Source organism: Sinocyclocheilus rhinocerous, unplaced genomic scaffold, assembly GCF_001515625.1.
Source record: "Sinocyclocheilus rhinocerous isolate Xijiao unplaced genomic scaffold, SAMN03320098_v1.1 scaffold860, whole genome shotgun sequence".
NCBI lineage: Eukaryota > Metazoa > Chordata > Actinopteri > Cypriniformes > Cyprinidae > Sinocyclocheilus > Sinocyclocheilus rhinocerous.
Window position 1 is genome coordinate 1,611,102 of NW_015638565.1, and position 17,430 is coordinate 1,628,531.

The 17,430-nt window shown below is 35.5% G+C and overlaps 1 protein-coding gene across 3 annotated transcripts in view; it reads right to left on the reverse strand.

The window, feature by feature from the left end:
* The window catches only part of LOC107749767 (nuclear factor NF-kappa-B p105 subunit-like), a 31,026-nt gene that overhangs the window by 8,536 nt on the left and 5,060 nt on the right, over window positions 1-17,430 (reverse strand). For 2 of the 3 annotated variants that reach the window (XM_016564937.1, XM_016564938.1), the window contains exons 2-11: window positions 15,558-15,592; window positions 14,305-14,404; window positions 11,667-11,707; window positions 11,348-11,446; window positions 6,933-7,081; window positions 6,653-6,816; window positions 5,329-5,487; window positions 4,503-4,607; window positions 1,743-1,834; window positions 831-969 (exon numbers count right to left, since the gene is read on the reverse strand). In XM_016564937.1, coding sequence (XP_016420423.1) covers window positions 831-969; window positions 1,743-1,834; window positions 4,503-4,607; window positions 5,329-5,487; window positions 6,653-6,816; window positions 6,933-7,081; window positions 11,348-11,446; window positions 11,667-11,707; window positions 14,305-14,404; window positions 15,558-15,587 — 1,078 coding nt within the window. In that variant the 5' untranslated portion in view covers window positions 15,588-15,592. Of the gene's footprint in view, window positions 1-830; window positions 970-1,742; window positions 1,835-4,502; window positions 4,608-5,328; window positions 5,488-6,652; window positions 6,817-6,932; window positions 7,082-10,029; window positions 10,056-11,347; window positions 11,447-11,666; window positions 11,708-14,304; window positions 14,405-15,557; window positions 15,593-17,430 lie in introns of those variants that run through there. The other variant, XM_016564939.1, reaches the window with a different exon arrangement.

A 17,430-nucleotide genomic window follows, 5' to 3' on the forward strand; every position in this document is an offset into this window, starting at 1 on the left:
CTAGCTACCTATGCACATACAGCATACAATGTTAAAATGTTCTACATTATGAACCTTAACCCAAAAACCTTTAGCTTCATACACTGTAGATAATTGTGACCCTGCCTGTGGAAACCCAGCTAAAGTATAATTTTTTTTTAAACAGTGGATGAGCAATTCACTCCTTGATTTGCTTAATAAAAGCCTCCTTTGAGATCGTTTTGACAGACATGTTTATTGTGTATTATTACGTATTACGTATTTATTGCTAAGTTTAGTGTGGCAAAATAATTAAATAATAATTGGCGTGCAGTGTATCTGGTTGCCATGACAACCTCACGTCCTGCTGCTGCTCTATGTAATCAGAGTATGAATTTGTAGATTTTCTATAACAAAACTAAAATGTGTTTAAAAGTGCGACTGACCAAATCGTCCGGCTCGGTTTGCCCCCCCTCGAACTCGAAGATATCTCTAATTTGACAGTTTACCATCTGATCTCACTCAGTGACTCTAGGCTACGTAGGATGGGACGAAACCATGCAGTGAATGGAGGAAGATAATTTTGCTGGAAATGCAGAAAGCCATAATTTTGTTTTATTTAACTCTTTGGTAGAAACATTTATAATTTCTATTACACTACTACTACTACTGTTGTTACTACTAATAAAAAAAGCACATCAAAAAAAAGTGTTGCGTTTATATATATATTTAAACATGCAAAACAGAAACTGTCATTAGCGATCTCAGACTTTTGCATTTTTGTCTTAGCTTGCAAAATAAAAAAATGCTAAAAAAGAGTTTATGTTGCATAGTCACAATCAAACCTTTAGGGAGTAGGTTAAAGACTTTACCTATAATCTGTGGATGGTAGGTGAAAGGCTTGGGTTCACTTGTTTCATTGTCTGACTTTCTTTTTAGCTGCACAAACACAGAGATGGGCTTCTGGAGGTTCTGGTCCTGATATTTAGGCGTCTTGAAGACAATGGCAAACTAAAGGATGGAATTGTAGGGTGGATAATTCATTCCACCAGAACATTTATTTTAATAATAACAATAACACCATAAAATCACAGTCATCTAAAGTCAAGATGTAACAGTGATTTTTATTCACCAAGGATGCATTAAATTGATCAAAAGTAAAGACATTTATAATGTTACAAAATATTTATATTTCAAATAAATGGTGTTCTTTTGAACGTTCTATTCATTTAAAAATTCTGAGAAAAAAAGTATTATAGTTTCCACAAAAAGTATTAAACAGCACGACCATTTTCAACATTGTTAATGATAAGAAATATTTTCTGAACAGTAAATCAGCATATTCGAATTATTTCTGAAGGTTCATGTGACACTATAGACTGTAGCTTTGGCATCACAGGAATAAACTACATTTCAAAATAGATTCGAATAGAAATCACTTATTTAAAATTTGAATAATATTTCACAATATTACTGTTTGTACTATATTTTAATCAAATAAATGTAGCCTTGGTAAACTTTTGAAAGGCAGTGTATGAAGAAAGTAAAAAAGGTCCGTTTTGATTCCATGTTGACTTAATAAATCCCCAGGAGCCGTGCTTTACCAACTATTTACCCAGACAAGTTAGGATTTATCCGTAAGTAAACAGACCAAAGGCATCATTAAACCAGAAAGCAAGTAAAACACTGAACATAAAGGATCAGGTTTCGACCAGCAGGGCCAAACTGTGGCTGCAGAAGTACAGTGCAGCCATATGTGGCGGCAGACAAGTTCCTGTGCTGACCTGTCTGTGGACATCGGTGGGGGAGAAATCCCCGTAGGCCTCCCAGGTTAGACCTGACTCATCATCTTCATAAAACCGCACCTGGATATCATCTGTCACAACAACAAAAACAAACAATGACATCACATACAGTATGAGGAAAATAAGAAAATGAAATTACTGTGAACCAGTGGGGAAAGAAAGAGGAAATGATTGTCGCCACACACAGAGTACAATTTTAATATCTGTCGTCAGCATGCAAGCACGTCGTTACTTCCGCAAAGCCATGATTTACCACAGTTCAAACTTCATTTAATTGTGCAACTGATATGCACATTATGGACACATGATCTAAAAACATATCCGATCTAGGTATCAGATAGAAATACCATGGTATTTTCATATATACCATGATACAAAACGATTCGATAATCAGGTAACATTGTATTTACATATTATTAGTGCTTGGCCGCAATATGATTCACACAGCAAAACTTGTCAAATAATATGTCACAATTTATCACAATGCCATAGCTGGATCACAATTGTTTATTCCTCATTTTAAAACACTCAAGAGCTTGTTGTAAATGTTTCAGAGGATTTAGTGCATAGTAATGGTGAAGGCTGATGATTTTGTATTTCAGGATCATCTATTTATCCTACATGACTTGTCCATGAAGATCCAGTTTTCATCATGAGCAAGGGGAGGAGAAAACAATATGAGAGAAGAGAAATGGCGAGCAAGATGTTGAAAAACTGATGTATAGTGAACTTTCTTCTGCCCCGTAATTTGCATATGAAAAGGGGAATTCCCTACAGATGGAAATCTGCAGTGAAAACTTCCTTCAAGAGTGGCAATGCGTGTCCAGCGTCTATCTCAAAAGAACAAGGTGGCGTTATCACCTGTAGGTTAAAGACTAAACTGTTTGAAGGTGGCTTCATTCAGAAAAATTGGACGGCTTGTTTAAATTTTCCTGATCCCTTAATCATCCACATCTACACCATTATACCTTTTTCTCCTGAAGTCAAAAATTCTTGTACCAAAAACAGTCACTAATTAGTTTCAAAAGACCATTCTCCACAATCTCTTTCTGACCCTTCGCAAAGTCTTCTTTAAAACAATTCAGTTCCCTTCGGCGACCATCTTGGTCATGCCTCCAGGCAGCTTTGTCCAGTCATGCAGGTACCGCTCTTGTCTGCTCGAAAGCTAAGAGACTGAAATCTCTGAAACCGTATCTGTCAATATTACGTTTAAATAACATATTTCAAATCAGAAATACAATTGGACAATAATAGGGTCATAACCTCACTAGCTGAAATCATGCAAATTAATAACATTTTTCAAGCTGGTCCAGCTAATTTAAAGAATAAAACAAACAGGTGACAGTTCCGACTTCCTGTCCTTTAACAAAAAGGTGATTGGCTCTGTAAAATTGAGCATTACGATTTATACCATTCGTACTCTTAAAGGGGTCCTATTATGCTTTTTCACTTTTTAAATTTTAGTCAGTGTGTAGTGTGTGTATGTTTGGGCATAAAAAAGATCTTCAAAGTTACAAATCTCAAAGTCCACTCCAAAGGGAGATATTTCGTTTTTAAAAAATCCCTTTTCAAGAACTACAACGAACGGCTCGTTTGGACTACAGCGTTGTTTTCCGGGTTTTGTGATATCACAAAGCGGCTCATTGGAATATCATTAAAATAATTCCCGCCTATGGAAATTCGAATGGTTGGGGGGTGGGGAGGGGTGAGGTCGTGGTTAACGCTTGGTTGAGTGCATCAGACAAGACGACGAAGAAGAAGTGCTGCTGTATCCTCAAGTTTTCGTAAGTTATTACACATGCACCTAATATATGTAAATATGTATGTTACAATTATGAAAACGTTTTTTATAATAATAAATTATTTAAAAAATAATGCTTTTTTCGAACCGCCAAGCATGAGAGCATGTTCTAGTACACCCCCAAAACAAAATCAAGACTTTGTAAAAGAGCATAATAGGACCCCTTTAAAATTTCTCTGCTCTGTTTTTCTCCGCTACTTTATTTTAAGATATAATACTGTTCAAACGTTTTGGATCGGTAAGATTTTATAATGTTTTGAAAAAAGTCTCTTATGCTCACCAAGGCTACGTTTATTTGATTAAAGATACAGTGAAAACAACAGTATTGTAAATATTATACAATTTAAATAACTGTGTTCTATTTCAATACATTTTAAAGTGTAATTTTTGCTGAATTGTCAGCTGAAATTTCAGCAATCATTACTTCAAACATTTCTTATTACTATCAGTTGAAAACTGTTGTTCTGCTTATTATTTTTTAGGATTCTTTGATGAATAGAAAGTACAAAAGAACATTTTGAAATCATTTTGTAACAATGTAAAAGCCTTTACTGTCACCTTTGATCAATTTAATGCATATTTTCTGAAAAAAAAAAAAAATCTTTCTGAGCCCAAACTTCTGAAATGTAGTGCATATGCAAATGATCTTTATGATTTACTAAACTTAAAGGTTAATATGTAACAACAACCAAGTTGTTGAATAGGAATTGGAAATGTAAATCTGGGAATTTGAACGTTAATGTCATCATGGTTGTGAATATCTGAATGACCCTTTAATATCTCTGTTGTGAATGTTAGAGTTTTGTCTATATAGTAAATCAACCCCTTTATTTCAAAGCAGCAAGGAAAAATCCTTTTCTTCATTTATGTCCTTAATTCTGTTCAGCAATAGCAGACAGGCAGAGCATGCCGTGACTCTTATGATATTGCTTTCTGACCTTTCTGGACTTTATCACACAGCAGATAGACCTCCTCTCCTCCCGTCACACAGCCGGCGGTCCGATCCATCCGCACTATCTTCAGATTGGAGGCATTTGGGGCCTCTGAAATGCCACAAGAGAGACAAAGGTGTTAGAAATGAAACAGGTCTTTCTGTTTTTCATTTTGTGGTGTTTCCTCATTTTCCCTTTCTGTTCTCTAGCAGTCTCGTTATACAAACATGAAGTCTGACAGTGCTGAGAAGAGAGGCAGAAATGGAGACAGGTTATTAGAAAAGGGAGGGGAAATCGAAAGTGTAGGCCTAGTTTCAGAGAGGAAGCAATACCGACAGTTCTGTCAGAGAGTGAGAGTACGAGTGAGAGAAACGGAATAGGAAAATGAGAACAAGAACGAGATCAAGAGTGAGACTTAAAAATATATCAGTAATTAGCCCCAAAACTCAAAATCATGCTAAAAGCCATCATTTCTAATGACTATGAATTAGAGTTATCTAACTATAACTAAACCCGTTAAATAAACCTATATCATTTCTTGAAATAAAATAAAATCTATTTTATTTCAGATAGATGCCAATGTAACATTTCCCATTTTCAGTCAGTTTAACTTGATGTAATAAAATAGCTGAAATAAAATGAATAAACTATATATAAAACTTATTTAAATGACAAAAAACATGACACAATTACAAAAACTACCTAAAATTAAAAAAAAAAAAAAATGTATAAATATTGATAAAAACTATATTAGTATCTCAATGATACTAAAATAACACTGCTATGAATGCTTTTGATCAACATGGTCAGTATCAAGCAGGATGATACTCACTGCTGTCAAAGATGGGGTCTGAAATGACTGGTTCCAGCCTGCGGGAGAACCCTCCATCACTGTCGGGCAGGAAGGCTGTGAACATGAGCCGTACCACGCTCAGATCCATCTCCTTTGACTGATGAATAGATGCACTGCTAATCAGATTCCTCTCAGCATCTAAAATACATGAACACATATGCTGAGGTTCTTTTTTATTTTACACCTCAGGCATTCTCAGAATCAATAATCGGTTACACTTTATTTTAAGGCGTCCTTGTTACAGTGTAATTATAAATGTAAGTACTGAGTAATATTAATTAACTACATGTACTTACTATATGGTTAGGGTTTGGCTTAGGGTTACTTGCATGTAATTATGCATAATTAATTGTTATTATAATAGTATGTACATGTAACGTGTAACAAAGACTCCTTAAAATAAAGTGTTACCCAATAATCTCTTAATCCTTTCTGTTGACAAAAGCATTCTTAGATCATCAGGAGAATTTTATCCATAGTGACATACAGTACATTTTTTTATATGGCCAGTGCCCCTGGACCAAATTGTCTTGGTACAAAGTGAAAAGTGATTGCTTCTTGAAAAGTTTGAACCTACAACCTTTCTGTTACTATCCCAGATCTTCAACCTTTAAGCTACAATTACCATAAGCAATATCATGGCTTGGAAAAAAAAAAAAAAAAAAGTATTTTATGCTCACCAAGGCTGCATTTATTTAATCAAAAATACTGTAAAAAGGAATGGTAATATTGTGAAATATTATTATTACAATTTAAAATAACCTTTATTCCTTTCATTTTATTTTGCTATTTATAATATATTTTAAAATGTAATTTATTCCTGTGACAGCAAAGCTGAATTTTCAGCAGCCATTACTCCAGTCTACAGTGTCTCATGATGCTTCAGAAATCACTCTAATATGTTGAAAACAGTTGCACTGCTTAGTATTTTGTGAACACCATGATACATTTATTCATGATTCTTAATATTAATATTTTGTCCGGGTTATTACAAATGTGTTTACTGACACTTTTGATCAAATTAATGCATTTTTGTTTAATAAAAAGTATTAATTTCTTTTAAAAAGGAAAAAAAAAATCTTACTGACTTCAAAGCTCTGAACGGTAGTGTAGATGCAAAAGTGCAAATAAATGTTATTTTTAGTATTTAGAATTCTTTGTGGTGAAGCAGGAAATAATGATGGCAGGACAAATAAATATCTTAACTACCACCCTGACTGGGCCAGTAGAAAAATGGATGAATATCCTGAATATGGACATAATCTCTCAGGAAGGGTTCAGGCATACACAAACACACTTCTACCTGTGAGTTCTCTGGGCACGCGAACCTCTCCTTGTAGGGCATCAATCTCAGGATTGATGAATATGCCGTAGTTATATCCCATCCTGTAGGCCTCGATCATCCTCTCTTCCAAAACTTTGCTTACGTTCTTCTTTGTCACGTGCAAAATGCCCAAGTTAGGAAAACTGTGAAACATTCGCAAGTGAACATTAATAAGGGCCCTCACTATTATCATTGCATGCATGCTGTTGCTCAGAAAAAGGCATTCTGAATAACTGGATGTTGAGTAACAAATTCAGACCTGATGCTTGAATCTTTGGGCAGCAATTCGACAATGCAGATTCCTTTATCACACTGTTTGCCCACCAAGCTGTGAGCATGAATATGGGGCTCTGCGGTGTTGGTCACCAGCTGAACTACCACTCGAGCTGCACCCTGGTAGTTACAGACCTGTTGCCCCACAAACAAACAGAATAAAAACATAAAAAAGTGGGTAAATTTTTATCAGACTTTCATCTGCTAAATATGTGTGTGTGTGTGTGTGTGTGTGTGTATTATTTCACAAAAAAAAGTTTAATCATGTATTGTGAAATCATCATCATCATGATAAATAAAAAGTATTATTACTGATAGATTGACATTATTATTTCACAATAAATATTATATCATTAACAATTTATACAATTTATTGCGAAATAATATCAATCATCATCATTTATCAATAAACAATTATTACTGATATATTATATATAAATATAAATTTTATTATTCAATGTGAAAAATTATCATCAAAAATATTTATATATTAAATAAATAATAGATTAATTTATGTAATTTGCTGTTACATAATATTAATAATAATAATAATAATTTGTTATTATTACCATTATTAAACAATAAATAATACCATACTATACACTAAAATTATAGTGAAGTATTTGCGTAGCAGTTCTGCAAATACTTTTCAGAAAGTCTAAAAGGCAAACCAGAAGACATTAATGGCAAAGGAATGTCACAGGTATGCTAATCTCATTTTGGTGGGGGAAATCCCAGCATTCACAGGGAAAGTGGGCAGACCATGTGTGGACTTTTCCACAACATAATTTGGCCATTCTTATCAACAACATCCTCAACACACAGAAGAGTTCAAAAGAAAACAAAAAGTGCCACAGTGGACTGAATTACAAATAAATCCCAAACAATGATAAAAGAATTAAAATCGTCTCTTCTTGACTCATAGGCAAAGGTGTGTGGTTTGACTGCTTCTATAGGCCAAGTTCAAATATGGCTCATAAGGCACTTTCTCTGGGACGAAATGACTCATGCACAAAGCAATATCAACCCCCAGAAAAAAATACCCAGCGAATATCAAAGAATATGAGCATGAGCCCCTCAGGAAAAATCGTTTGATGATATCATGAAAGAAGTGATGCCATGAAAACATACATGTGCATCCATATGTGAATAATTATCTTCCATCTCACCCTCTCAGATCTGGCTGAGAGTCAAACACTGCTGAAGACAGCTGGCTGAACAGTTGATGTGCTGTATGGGGAACATCTGAGCTCATTTCCTCTTGATGTGAGTAATGTTATAAAAATTCATCAACCCAGAAATCTATACAATAAACCTGAATTGTGTACATAGTAGAGCGATAAACGAAACACCCTTATAGTAGACCACAAGTTAAATACATGAAAAACTCAGTGAATCCCAGAGTTTATGATCAAATAACCAAAACTGACCGATTTAAAACAATAGACTGCATTACTGATGTAGATACAGTATAGGCTGTGGTTATAGTGGTAAATTCAAATACATTGTTGAGAAGTTTTAACAACTTTTTTCAATAATAGCACCACTAGCAATGGAAATTCATGACATTTCATGAAGTTTCCTCTTCCTCCACATTCAAATTCAAATCAAGTTTGTTTGGATTAAAGGGGAAAGACGAATTTTGGGGAAACACTTTACAATAAGTTTAATTAATGTTTATTTGATGTTAATTAAAAATAAACATTAATTAACATTTAATGTTTGTGAATTTATGTTTGTTTATACAGTTTAATGCTGCTCAAAGCGGGCATGCTTACACAACAATTGCATAATGTAAAAAGTTTACACTATATATAAATTATTACAAATTCTAAATGTGTACATTATTAAAAAAAAAAAAAAAAAAAAAACTGAAATTCATTAGAAGGTGCAGCTGCAATTCAGTCAGTGCAGACGAGCACTGAAGAAACCTGTGTGATCGGTTATAATGAAAGTAAAAAGAAAAGTAAAAAGAGATCTGATGCAACCTGAGCAGATCTAAATTTAACGCTGCAATCAACACTTTTTTGTAATAGATTTTGTTTAATTGTTCTGGGGCATTTTTAGCTCCTTTACCTTAAATTTAAGGAGCATTTTTACCCCAAGCCCCCGTTAATTTCCGACCCTGATGCGTTAATATTATTTAATGGACTTGAACTTGTATTAACAAAGGTTAATAAATATTCTAACAAATGTATTGCTCATTGTTAGTTAATGTTACTTAATGCATTAACTAACTAATGCGATCTTGTTGTACTTTTTGACATTTATGACCAGAAACAATAAATAACAATAAAATCTGTACACAGAATTGGTTTTTAGCACCTTCAGTGCTTGGACTTCTAATGTAATACATTTAAATATAATATCGTTGGATAAAATGCAACATTTACTTTTGGCCCATGGCCCTCAATCAAATTTAATTTTTGGCCCTTTGTATTAAAAAGTTACATTAAGAAGTTACCGTATTAAACATTAGAGGCAACTCTGATTTACATCAAATGAAAAACATCTGATCAAGGACTTGGCGCCCCAATAAAGCACACTACTACCACACTACTCGGAGGTGTATGTGCAATGTACACACACACACACACACACTTCTTTAATGTGTGTTTCTGTGTGCTGCATGTCAGAGTGTGTCGGGGCGAGCTGCTGCACACTTCGCTTCTCATCTCTGACACCACATTACATAGAATGAGTCTTCCCACTAATTACCCCAGTGACACACTGAGGAAATTCCCAAACGGACTGCCGTCATGAAGGAGAACATGGTAACAGAGAACAGAGTCCTTTCAATTCTCTCCTTTCTTCCCTTGTTTTGTTTCACTCACTTTCTCGACCTTCAGCCACCGTGATCCCGAAATAAGTGACCTGGCACTGAATGGCAGTTGTAAGGGACAGCAGCTACTATTTTTAGCTGAGTGCTCGAGCAAATATTGCATCATATGGATTTATCATCTGATGAAAGAGCTGCCATATTTGACAGCCCTCTCTCTCTTTAGATCTCAAAACTATGCAAACCTGAAGGAAATACTAGCTGGCAAAAAAAAAAAGTGCAAAAAATGTTGATATTTACTCACTCTCATGTTATTCTTTCTTGCTGCTCTTTTTCATACAAAAAACATGAATGGTGACCATGGGCTGTCAACTCAAAAAAAAAAAAAAATCACTATAATTATTCCAAGTCTTCTGAAGCCATACCAGCTTTGTGTGAGAAACAGGCTAAAATGTATGTGATTTTGGAGCTTGACAGCCTCTGGTTGACATTTACATTCATTGTACAAAAACGGGGAGCATGAACATTCTGCAAGACATCTTCTTTTGTGTTCCACTTAAGAAAGATAGATAGACAGATTTAGAAAGCATCAAAATTATGTAAACCATTATTTTAAAGCTTTATGTTAGCATATATTCTATACGTAAGCAAAAAGACCGATCAAAATTCACTATGCAAATGCATATTATATGTATATTAAAGAAAGAATTCAGAATTCAGGATGCAAATGCCATGATAGCATCATTGTTGTCAGTTACATTACAGTTTACGTCTATTATGATCACCAAGCCTGCATTTATTCAATCAAAAATACAGCAAAAACAGAAATATTGTGAAATATTATAATTCAAATGAACTTATTTTAAAGGGGTCCTATTATGCTTTTTCACTTTTTCAACTTTAGTTAGTCTGTAATGTTGCTGTTTGAGCATAAAAAAGATCTGCAAAGTTACAAAGCTCAAAGTCCACTTCAAAAGGAGATATTTTATTTAACAGAAATCACTTTTCAAAAACTACAACGAACGACTCGTTTGGACTACAACGCAGGGGAGAGAGGTGTTGTAATAATGTAAAATATGTGAAAAATAATGTGTTTTTCGAACAACCTAGTATGAGAGCCTGTTCTAGTACACCCCCAAAACAAAATCAAGACTTTGTAAAAGAGCATATAGGACCCCTTTAATATAAAATGTAATTTATTCCTATGATGGCAAAGCTGAATTTTCAGCATCATTACTCAAGTCTTCAGTTTCACAATGATCATTCAGAAATCATACTAATTTGCTAATTTTGTGCTCAATAAACATTTCTTATTTTTATCAATTTAATGCACCCTTGCGGATTAAAAATTATTGATTAAAAAACAAATATAAAATAATATATACACTTTTGAACGGTAGTGTTAAGTCCAAGAGAGTTTTTCAAGCTTTATTTTTTAATTAGTCTGCCAAGACCAAAAATAAATAACAGCCTTTTCTGTTTGATTATCACTTGGAAATGGAAACAGCAGAAAATGTATTTATCCACTCGATCTAAACCCTATTGCCCAAACAGAAGCGAACTGTAAGAGAAGGGTTTGCTTATCTCCGGGCATCAGCAGATATTTATCTGGTTGAACCTACCTTCACTTGTGGGTAAGACTTCCTGTTCTTCTCACTGGAGGCCCCTGGGAGTCCTCCGTGGGAGGGGCCCTCACATCCATAGCGGAACCTGAAGCCCCTCTGGAGATGACAATGTCAGACTTAATATTTTGCTATAATGAGTTTGTTATTGTCACTGCCTGTTGCCAGAGTTACCAGTCTCTTCTGAGCCTCTGTGCCATTACAGTGTGTTTAGCTTAACACATTAGGAAAATCACTTGCAAACATTTCAGTGGTGATGTTTTTTATACTAGTTCAAATTATTGAACAAGAGCATTTGCAAAAATATTGTATGCATTACCTGTTTTGGTTGTTCGACAATTCGCAGATAAGGTCCGTCGACTGCAAAAGAGATGCAAAAAAACCTTTAATTGAACTGTAAAATGAAATTCCCTCATCAGTTATTCTGTTAACCTTCTACTCTGCAGTCGCACCTAAGTAACATTCACACTTCCACATCTTTACACTTGCTAGATCATGATTAGTTTTGAAACAGAAAACCAATGTCGTTTAGATAATTGTAAATGTCCCTTCGGGAATTAATAAAGTTTATCCTTATAAAGTTTATGCCATATTTATGCCAAAATTGATACGGAATGTTTGAATACATCATATTTTGAATGAAATTTGTGAACTGCAGTGAATAACAACTTAAATATCTGTTCTTCACACAAAGCAATCAAAAGGCAAAAGGGCAGAGTGAACATTGTGTTGAATATCTCCTTTTGTATTTTATGACAAAAAGGAACTCATATGCTTACAATGTCAATGTCACAATTCAATTCAAACAGAAGCATAAGCAAACATGACTAGCTGAAGTAAATTAATTCAACCAGGTGTTGGAAAATCAGAAGGATTGGAATTCAATCTCATCATGCAGACTTTCGGGCCGTCAAGCATTTCAGAGCTTTTGCTGAGAGGTGGGTGTTCTGCAGATATTTTAGGGCCAGAGCTCTTGCTGTACCACGTGTTTCCACAGAAGTGCAAGCCTCTTCCTGTGCACTACAAGGACTGAGACCACATCCTTGGTGAAACGCAGCTAAATCAATCAGCTGCTAAACCTGCAGAATTTAAACTCACACAGCCCAGCTTCAATGTGTCCACTTCTCCCAATACACTGACATTAGGAAACGGTCCAGATCGATGAGCATTTATTATGATATAACAGGGACAGGTACTTTATCTGGTTAGATAAGATATAGTTGTATTACCAACATTACTCACCTGTTCTTTGCTTGATGAGGTGTCTCAAGTCTAAAGATGTCAAAACCACAGGTGCACTGAACTCAAAATAGCTATACATTATTCAATTGTCAGATTGAGCACACCATCTCAAAACAGAGTAATAAGGGGTGTCTACTTAACCCTTAGTGGCTAACTGTATCACTAGTATTTCCACATTGTGCTGCTGCATGCTTGAATAGAGTTGAACTCTGTTCTAAAATTTTGTCTAACCGGTTTGACTAAGTTCTGTTGCTCATGTCACCTCTAATTACCACCTCTCACTGAAAATAAATGATGCTAGTAAATGATGCTTTCCTGCTGCTGATGTGAACGCCCCACCAAGATAACTCCATGTAGTAGAAACCTAAACGAACAGTTCACCCAAAAATGGCAGACAATTTGGTGAAAATCCAAGATGTAGATTCATTTTTCTTTCTTAGAACAGTTTTGAAGAAATTGTAATGAAATTGTATTGAAAGTGAATGGGTGCCGTCAGAATGAGAGTCCAAACAGCTGATAAAAACATCACAATGATCCACAAGTAATCCACAAGACTCCATGACATTAATTAATGTCTTGTGATATAGAGTGAAAAGCTGAATGTCTGTAATAAACAAATCCATCATTAAGAAGTTTTTCACTTAAAATTGTAGCTTCTGTCTAAAATACAAATCCTCTATCCATAATACTGCTTTCTCCAGTGAAAAAAAACTAATTTGAATCAGGAGAGAAATATGAGAGTTCTAAACAAATCTGTTGGTGGATATTGATGCGAAAGGACAACAGGGGAACTGGAGGAAGTGTTATTATGGATTATGGACTGACATTTTAAAGTTAAAAAAATGTAAAGTTAAAAGTTAAAACACCTTAATGATAAATTCATTTCTTCAAACACACAGCTTTTCACTTCACAAGACGTTAACTGATGGTCTGGAGTCGAGTGGATTACTTGTGGATTATTGTGATGTATTAATCAGATGTTTTCCCACTCATTCTAATAACATCCATTTATTGCATAAGATCAGTTGGTGAGCAAATGATGTAATGCTAAATTTCTAATTTCTCCAACCCAAGGACTTTCATTTGCATTTTTCTAAATATCTTCTGTTTTACAGAAGAACGAATGCCATACAGGTTTGGAATTATTATTTTTGGGTGAGCTATCCCTTTAAGTGTGCCCTTTTAATAGTCTTTCATTCAAAGTAGAGGTACATTTTTAACCAAAACTGCATAGGTTTACAGTTTTACTGTGCTCAAACAGATCAAGCACACGTGTTAAAAGGTGGCAGCCTCAAAACAGCACTTATCTCAGAGAGGTTTCTCATGCAACCACATGGTGGTGAAAAGCCGTTCATGGTTTTCAGTCGCGTCTCTGTAATCCAATGAGGAAGTGAAAAGTGTGGGGAAAAAATAGATCAGCTCTTGTAGCGCAATCCTACACACTATACGAATGACTGTGTATGACATCACTGAACCAAGGAATGAGATGTTTCTGGGATTTTGTGTCTGCACTTCTCTAGAAAGGTTTTTTGGATTTTGACCTCTTACTGAATGTTACTGCAGGGTGACTGTTTTCTTGAGAAAGGAATAAAACAAGAAGTAAAACGTGAATGAAGGCTAGTCTTACCGCATCCATTATGCAAAGTTCAGCAAGTTATCTCTTTATCAAGACCTTGATTGAACGACAAATCTGAAAACTCTAAGGAGTCTCTTACCAGTCCTCATTACATTATTGTTGTGGATGCCCGGAAATGGTGTCGGGTCCATGGTCATCCATAGTGTGTCGTCTCTGAACGGGTCAATAGGTTCCATGTACTTTAGAGAGAATTAAAGCAAAAACAATGAGACACACATGCACAAGAATATTTTATATTATTATTCCAATATTTGGAATTTGGCCATATTCAGATTATGTATGTGTCATGTAAACATATTTATCACATTAAAAGCCATAATTTTAGAATTACTGAAAATACAACATAATAAATCACATATGCTGGTTTCTATGTATGCTGTAGAGCAGTGGTTCTCAAACCTGTCCTGGAGTACCCCCAGCCCTGCACATTTTGTATGTCTCCCTCATCTATCACACCTGATTCAACTCATCAGCTCATTAGTGGAGACTGCAAGACCTGAAGTGGGTGTGTCAGATATAGGGAGACGTATAAAATGTGCAGTGCTGGGGGTACTTCATGGAGAGGTTTGAGAACCACTGCTGTAGAGAATGTAGGTTTTTCAAAATAAAGGCTTAACCAGAATATAGACATCATAAAAAGATTTGCATGCAATTATGGCTATTTTGAACGCTTTACATATTTTTAAACAGCTCCATGACTTTCTGTCATAAACAGAGGGTTTGAATTTAGGAGTGAGATTACTGGCACAGGTGTAAGATGCATCACTGTAGTATGTGTAGACAGACAAGGCAGTAATATGATTTTATATGTGAATACAAAACTGAACAAACTATAGTGTATAGCTTAATTTGGTGCTGTGTTAAGGGTGAAATAGCAACCACAGAAGGCAGGAAAAATGAAAACCTCCTCAGCTTTCTAAGAGACACATCCTGTGTGATGCTGCGGTATTTACACAAATTAATATGTCCTGTTTCAAATGTAATCATTTACTATCAGGCTTATATGCCTTCAAAGGCATACATCTGTTACAAACAACACACAAAAAAGAGCTCTGAGGTCTATGTTTATCTTGTGAAGATAATTACAAGGCATGAGCTTCATGCTATCCATCTGCTATCAGCTATCATGATAATAAATATTTTCATAAATAAATTAGCAGGTAGCAACAGAAGCTTAAAGTCAACATGAAATTAAAACTGAACCAATTTACCTTCTGGTCTTACAGTTGGCGCCAAAGACAAAATACTCAGAAATATGTAAGATTACTGACGTTAATTGAGTTCGAATGGCAATTGAGGTGTTTCCAAACACTGCAGAAAATCTTCCCTTACCACTCCATGGTATGGATCCTCTCCAGCCATGATTCCTGCGGAGAAAAGTAAAACATTAATTCACATTTCATAATCGTATTCTTATTCACACCTTATTCACACAGTGTCCAAAAGTAGTCAAACACTGGAAAATAGAAAATATAAAATACGAAGGGAAGTTAAAAGCTAATTCTTTATTGGTTACACCAGGGGTGTCCAAACTTTTCCTAAAGGGGGCCGGATTGGACGATGTGGAAACACTGGGGGGGCCGGATCCTTCTACCTATATATATATATATATATATATGTGTGTATATATGTATGTATGTGACTATTAAGACAGCTGCGGGCCGCTTAACATTCATCCACGGGCCGCATTTGGCCCGCGGGCCGTAGTTTGGACACCCCTGGGTTACACAAACAGTAGAAATGTTTTGTTCGTAAGCGAATCTGTGTTTTTGAACGAATCTTTTAAGTGAATCGTCCTTGTTCGCTTTCATGCTCGTAACATGAAGAAGTCACTCCGCTTTGAATCAGCTTTCCTGCCTTCAAAAACTGATGCTGCGTCTCAATGTGCCTACTTATACTACGCCCTTAAAGTATGTACTCTTTTGGTGAAGAAAAAGTACACACTTCTGAGTGTGTAGTAGAAGAGTAAGCAAGCTTTGGGACATACTATCACGTCACACAATTACATCTTTAAAGGACCGCTCTGTCACATAATTACACGCACCCGGTCACTGTAAACTGGTCTGTCAATCATCTTGTCACAGTTAACATCCTCCACATTTCATTTAAAGGGGTCATATAATGTTGCTAAAAAGACATTATTTTGTGTATTTGGTGTAATGAAATGTGTTTATGCAGTTTAAGGTTCAGGTCATGTGCCTACTGTTTGGTGGGTTAGGCTGAGCTGCTAATCCCACATGGTAAGGCCTGTTTAAAGAGCAACATGGAGCCTTCAGTGTTTTTACACACATTGGGTGAAGGCCATGGCATATAGGAGCTGCAAAAGCATCTACCAGTGTGAATTCCAATTTTTGGATGGCATTTCACAAGGAATATATATTTGTATTGTTTTTTTGAGAAACAGCGTGAACTGTCTAGTGTGTATATTTTTGCAAGCCTTCATGATAGTGGATTTTTGAATGTGTTTTTGGCCTACACTCCTTTGGACTACGACCATATGGACTATAGATACTTCTTTTCCACATCAACATCTTTCAGATAAGAATTACTGTATTTTCTCCTTTTGAGATTATGTCTTGTGATATTTGGTTATTTCTGGTTTGTAAACTGTGATATTTGTTCATTTCTATTTTGTAAGCCAATCAATCTGGGGTTACTCGCACTCAAAATAATGTCTTTAAGCCTGATTGATTTGCCTGTTTGGTCATTTTTCTTTTGTTTGAAGGGGAAGTCTAGTTTATAAAGTCTGGTTGAACAAACATTGAACCCTCCCAAAAATAGATGTATATTCTAAACTTTCGCATGTCAGAGTGGTGGTTATAAAATGTTCGCCGGTTCCCGCCTCCTTCTTCCCGATCTACAAACGTTGTTACACAGGGATATAACTAAAGACAGGACAAACTAACAAAAACAACTGCAGAGCACGCCATGGAGGCCGCCATCATCATTGGCGCCATCTTGGGAATCATCTTGTCGCATAGATACACACACCCTGTCACTGTAAACTGGCCTGTCAATCATCTTGTCACAGTTAACATCCTCCACATTTCAGTTCATTTAACTTCCTACCCTACTGGAGAAAAAAGAAGTAGCTCGTTGATCTGCCAGTCGCGGTCTTTCATGCAGAGAACTCTGCTCATATTTTCTGCATAATGATGCATTTAAAAATGAACGACCAAATGGATGTTTATAAAAGTTCACATTG